Source organism: Anarrhichthys ocellatus, unplaced genomic scaffold, assembly GCF_004355925.1.
Source record: "Anarrhichthys ocellatus isolate YVR2014 unplaced genomic scaffold, GSC_Weel_1.0 scaffold28, whole genome shotgun sequence".
Classification (NCBI taxonomy): Eukaryota; Metazoa; Chordata; class Actinopteri; order Perciformes; family Anarhichadidae; genus Anarrhichthys; species Anarrhichthys ocellatus.
Genome location: NW_022280058.1, coordinates 3,825,081 through 3,830,521, shown reverse-complemented (window position 1 = coordinate 3,830,521; position 5,441 = coordinate 3,825,081). Strand labels below are relative to the sequence as shown.

The window sequence follows — 5,441 nt, the reverse complement described above, 5'->3', positions numbered from 1 at the left end:
ACACACACACACACACACACACACACACACACACACACACACACACAGACACAGACACACAGACACACACAGACACAGACACAGACACAGACACAGACAGAGTATCTACTTTCTAGACGAGTGTGTACTGTACATATAAAGCTGAATAAACAGAGAAGACATAAATAACCCTCATGAGATAATCAGGTCAGATCTATGGGTTGGGTGCAGTCTGAATAAATACAGATTTTGCTTGTTAGATATATAGTTCAGTGTGACCAAATCAGACCACAGTTATGATAGATGCATAAAACATACAAATTGAACAACAACCATCTGCAATGTTTTGCGTTTTGCTACAGTAAATCAGTGTGCAGTTCAGCGAGAGCAGTCAGAGATGTAACACCGATAAACTGACTTTTTCCCAGTCCCTTCCTCCCAACTGAAACTGCAATCTGAAGAGCAGAAGCTGAAGAAAATGAAAACTAGACAACTGAACGTAGCAGAGCAATCAGTGAGATCTGCAAAGTTGGTTTCCACAAATTCAATCAGGAAAGCTTTTTATCTAATAAATCTCAATTTTTGAGATTCTGTGCAACATCACCGCCCAAAGTCGGTCTGGAATTGTCATGGTCAAGGCACCGCCGAACATAGCGGAGCAACGTACATCACCATACCAGCAGCAGCTCAAACACTGTACTTTCTCTTACAGCAAGTGTCTGACACATCAAAGCTGTGCAACTAAGCAGGGTGTCATTTACGACTCTGTTTAGTGCTTCTTTGCACCAGCTCATAAAAAAGTGTGAATTTATAACATTACATGCATAAATACATGATAGCCATGTAGTTTAAGATAACACCAATAGACAGTTAATGCTGTTAAAATACGCAAAAATGATATCACACCCATATTCCCTGAACTACAAAGCTTTCTTCTGATTTACTGCAAATAAACACCTCTCGCTGTGATTATACTTCTGTATTTTCAACAATGTTACCATGTGTTTCATGGTCAAGGTAACGGCTTTGATATTCACTGTTATTAGTCGTGTTGATGATAATTTACTTCCTTCGGCTTCACATGCAACTAGGACACCACAGTACTCTGGAAGCGCAACAACTGTGTCAAAGTTGCACTTTGACAGATTGGCGCCGATTATAGATTTTTTTTTTTTCTTTGGCCTGTTTGTTTTGTTTCAGCCCCCACCCTCACAGAATAAACTGTTTATTTCATCAGTTTGGCAACAAAAGCATGTGATCAATCATTCATAATTTATGATGCAGCCAATGGCTTAGGGCCCATACAAACAGATATTTGCATTGCACAAGTTGTTAGCTGGACCTCCGGATAACAGACCTCCGGATAACAGACCAATAAATATTGTTGTTGTACACACACACGGGCCCCTGATCTGATAAGAGGTAAACTTTGCCTCTGTTTTACAGTAGACCACAGGGCACTGCTAGCAGGGATGATGTTGTGATCACATGCTACTATAACAATGACCTGGACCCCGTCCTTTAATTCCTGTTCCCTCAGCCAGCATCCCGCTGCCTTTCCCAAGCCCTGCTGTTATTATTTTTGCACTGTTCAAAGCAAACGCCCTAAGTCCCTTGTGTAATATGAGTCTGACTGTAACAAACTGGTATACTCGCACCAAAACAAGGAAAGATTGCTTCTGTCTATGAAGCTGAAATTTTATTACTTTCAACTCTGAAAACGTCAGGCGATACACTGAAAGGCACTCACTCGGACGACATAGAGAGGTCTTTATTCTCCTTACCTCGTCATGCTGTCCGTGATGCAGTTCTGACCCAGGTATCCCTCACCTCTGGCGTGTGACATGCCCGGGCGAGATTTCCACGACTCCATTAACGCCGTTACGGGCGAAATTAGATTCAATAAAGGGTTGGACTGGTCCCTCACATCATGCCGCGTGAAAGACATTGTTCCTTGCGCTCCAATCTGGTAATGGAATGAATGTCCACCGGAATTAACTCCAACAATGGCCGATGTGGGCATGCTGTTATTCTCTTGGTAATAGCCGCCATCAGTGGTCTCCTGCTTAACCCCTTTAGACAGGACATTGTTGGAGAACACATCCGGCTCATAGGTCCCATTCATAGAGGGGACAGGGGGTCCTAAGATACCAGAAAGACTGTATTCATCAATGTTATTCCTCAAGGACAAGTAGGTGGTCTCAGACGCAGGATAGAGACTATGGGATGGTGACTGCTCACCATAGGGCTGTTGGTTCATACATCCCTCATCTTTGTTTGGCTCACTCTTGATCTGTGTGATAAAAGGTGTGCTACTCACATTACATTTGGAGCCGCCTAAACACATGCTCCTGAAGTCAGTTCCAGGCTCGTTCTTAATGTACTTAACCATGCCCATCTGGTCTAAGCCGACATTGAACACCTCCCCATCTACCATCTCTACTTTAGGGAATTCAAAGTTCTTGAAGTCCGTGTCTCTGGTCAGACCTGTTGCTTCTGGGCTGTTGGTGTCATTCTGCACCAAACCCAGTCCGCCAGCAGGACTGCACACAGGAAACCCACCCGAGGAGGGGTTCTGTGGGCTGCTGACAGCCATGGTGCCCACTTTGCCCGGACTGGAGATGGAGGGCCTTGCTGTGTTGCCGTTGTTGGCAGTGCTGGTGCAGCAGCCACCTGTGGGGCTCGAGACACATGACCTAATGTTACAGCTGGTGCTGCAGGACGGAGGCGATCTCACACTACTCATACTCTGGGGGCTGGACATGGGGGACCTCATGACGTTGTGCGGGCTGGTGAGAGGTGGTGAGCCCACTGTGCTGGACTCCACGGGGCTACATGTGGCTGAATTCCTGCGCTTGATGTTGGCCAGAGCTGCAGCACAAGACGTCTGGCTGACAGGACTATTGACGGACGAGCACACCGGTCCAAAACACATAAGAGGACTGGTGGTTGACGACACCATATTGTTGCTGCCCCCTGGGCTGGAGATGGAGCTGGAGGTCTGGGGGCTGCAGGACAGAGATGAGGCCAGCATTGAGGCCGAGCTCACTGGAGTCCCAGTGGTGCATTCTCTGGGAGTGGTGCTGGACTGCTGGAACCCAAATGGCTTTAACTTGGGGCTCTTTGTGGATCCACACTGGGTCTCCTCTAGAGCCCGTCCACACACTGTATACATCTTCCCAGGGCTGCTATTGCCCCCGTGATGGCTAAAGGCAAAGTCTGCCTCCCTGGCAGCATTCATATACAGGCCCATAGACTCAGCCACGGTCTTGGAAAGCTCTTTAGAGTCCATGTCCTGCTTATGACCATGGAGGGAGTTGTTGAAGTGTGGGAGAACAAATGGCTGGTTCTGGCCGAGCCGAAGCATCGGCTGCTCCTGCTTCTTTGTATTGTTGTCTTTACAGTCGGTGGCTGGGCTTCCAGCAGGGCAGCTGACATCGACTATGTCCATCAGGATATCGCTGCTAGTCAGACTTGAATCCTCTGTGCTGCTGCAGTGCTCCATGGTGATGGGGACCTGCGACCATCTGTTCTCTGTATCACTTCCATCAAAGAAACTTTGGTATCTTTTGGTCTCCATAGCTGGCTCATTGATTCACCTGGTACATGAAGAAAAGAAGAGAAATGAATGAGAAAAGCTGCACACAAGGCATTGGTTTAATAATAATAGTTGAGTAACAGGTTGTATTAAGGGTAAGTATCTCCAGGCAGAGATTACAGGTCTCATGTGAGACAAATATTTGTATTAAGGAATATGCTAATGAATCTTAAATCTAGAGGTATAGTCTTGTTGGTTTTGGATAGCAGTAAATTCTGCTTCAGAGGACAAAAAAGGGTAGAGCGAAGGAAAAATGTCTGTGTGAAGAATATTATATCTACAAATAACACGCACTATATTTAAATAATTTGACTTTTAAACATAAATATAACACTGAGACAAAAACATAAACGATGCTGTGTAAACAATGTGTTAAATCTGAAAAGGTCCAAAGCAAGTCAGTACAATATTTCCTCTCTCAAAGCTCCTCATCGCTGCACTACAGGGGATGTACAGTCTGATAACTTGACCAAAACTGCATTGCAAGGGGTTAATGTATCTACGTGACGTCGTCTGGGCTTTTCGTTTTAAATTCCCACCTCTGCTGCGCCTCTATTGGACAGCTCAGCCAGAAATCCACCAGCTTTATCAGGCCCATGCACGGGTTGGTCGGAAAGCTGTCACTCAATAGTTACTGCTCTTGCAGCCACAACATTGCTGCGACATAACTTAAAATGTTGCTTTGGCGGTCATGTGCAAAAGGAACAACAACACTGGCAACAATCAGACACTTGAGCAGGTTGCAATAATGAGGCGTTGCTTTAGGTGATGTTTGAATATGTATCTTTCTGCGCTACAGCGCACTCTTTGACGGGCTCACAGCGGCGGAGCAGACAAGACATCGGAGTTAAAGTTATTCACGTTGCCTGCAAAATGTCCCATGCACATTGTGTGCAGATCCATGAATACAAAAGAAAAAAAGATGTCAGAGTGATAATTCCTCCCACTTGCTCCTGCCGTGATTGCCCTGCCTCCGTAGGACATGCAACTCTCTGCATGTCTCTCCATTTTGCGTATGCGCAGAGTAAATACTAAAAGACGATTTTTGCTGAACTGTAGCCGTAAAAGTTATTATTAAAGTCGTCTCGTTGACAGCTTTTTGAATGAAAAAAATGACTAAGTGCAGAAAGAATGAAATATGAATTATTAAAGTCTTTATTTTTGGTAATAATTTGACAGAACCAGATATGTCTCAGCACCTTTGAAAGACGCTTACAGACACATACAATCTACTATTTAAATGATTGCGGTTCTTTTTTTATCGTACACGGAGTGCAAAAACTTCTTGGCGACTTTTATGATGGAGCAGACCCAGAGCTAACGGTCCCGGTGTAAAGTTATTAGATTTCCCCCCCCCCCCCCCGCAGCAAATGGACCCGGGATGCAAGTAGTCAGTTATCCGACTGAGCAGTGAGTTTGCTTTCATTATCACCTCAGACCCAGCGCCAAATAAAAATGTACAGTCACACACTGAGCTCCGTCCTTCCTTACCTTAATTACGACATTCAGAGTTGTCAGGTGGCCGTGTTGCTGGGCAGCGATAATCCAGAGGACCAAAAAAAAAAAAAAAAAAAAAAAAAAAAAAAAACAATAAATATCAACAAATGTGCTCTGTCTACTCTTTCCAATACATAGCTTTCAGTTTGACAGCTAGACACACTGGAGAAGTCTACTGCGTATTATCACCAGTAATCCTCAACAGCGAGCCGCTGCTCCCTGACAGGACGAACGGCAGCGACGGGTCGGACGACAGCAGCAGATGATCTCACATTATGGCCGCAAATTTGCAGATTAGCGATGCTGGGCCCGAGATAAAAAAAAAATAAAAATAGGTATAAAAACAAACGGAGGAGTCGGTTTGACT

At 45.0% G+C, this 5,441-nt stretch overlaps 1 protein-coding gene across 1 annotated transcript in view; it reads right to left on the bottom strand.

Moving 5' to 3' along the window:
• nr3c2 (nuclear receptor subfamily 3, group C, member 2) overlaps nt 1-5,166 on the bottom strand; it is a 64,735-nt gene extending 59,569 nt beyond the window's left edge. Inside the window, exons 1-2 of the mRNA XM_031863107.1 lie at nt 5,069-5,166; nt 1,764-3,578 (exon numbers count right to left, since the gene is read on the bottom strand). Of these exons, the coding sequence (XP_031718967.1) occupies nt 1,764-3,559 (1,796 nt within the window). The 5' untranslated portion in view covers nt 3,560-3,578; nt 5,069-5,166. The remainder of the gene's footprint in view (nt 1-1,763; nt 3,579-5,068) is intronic.
• Nucleotides 5,167-5,441: the final 275 nt, after the last annotated feature.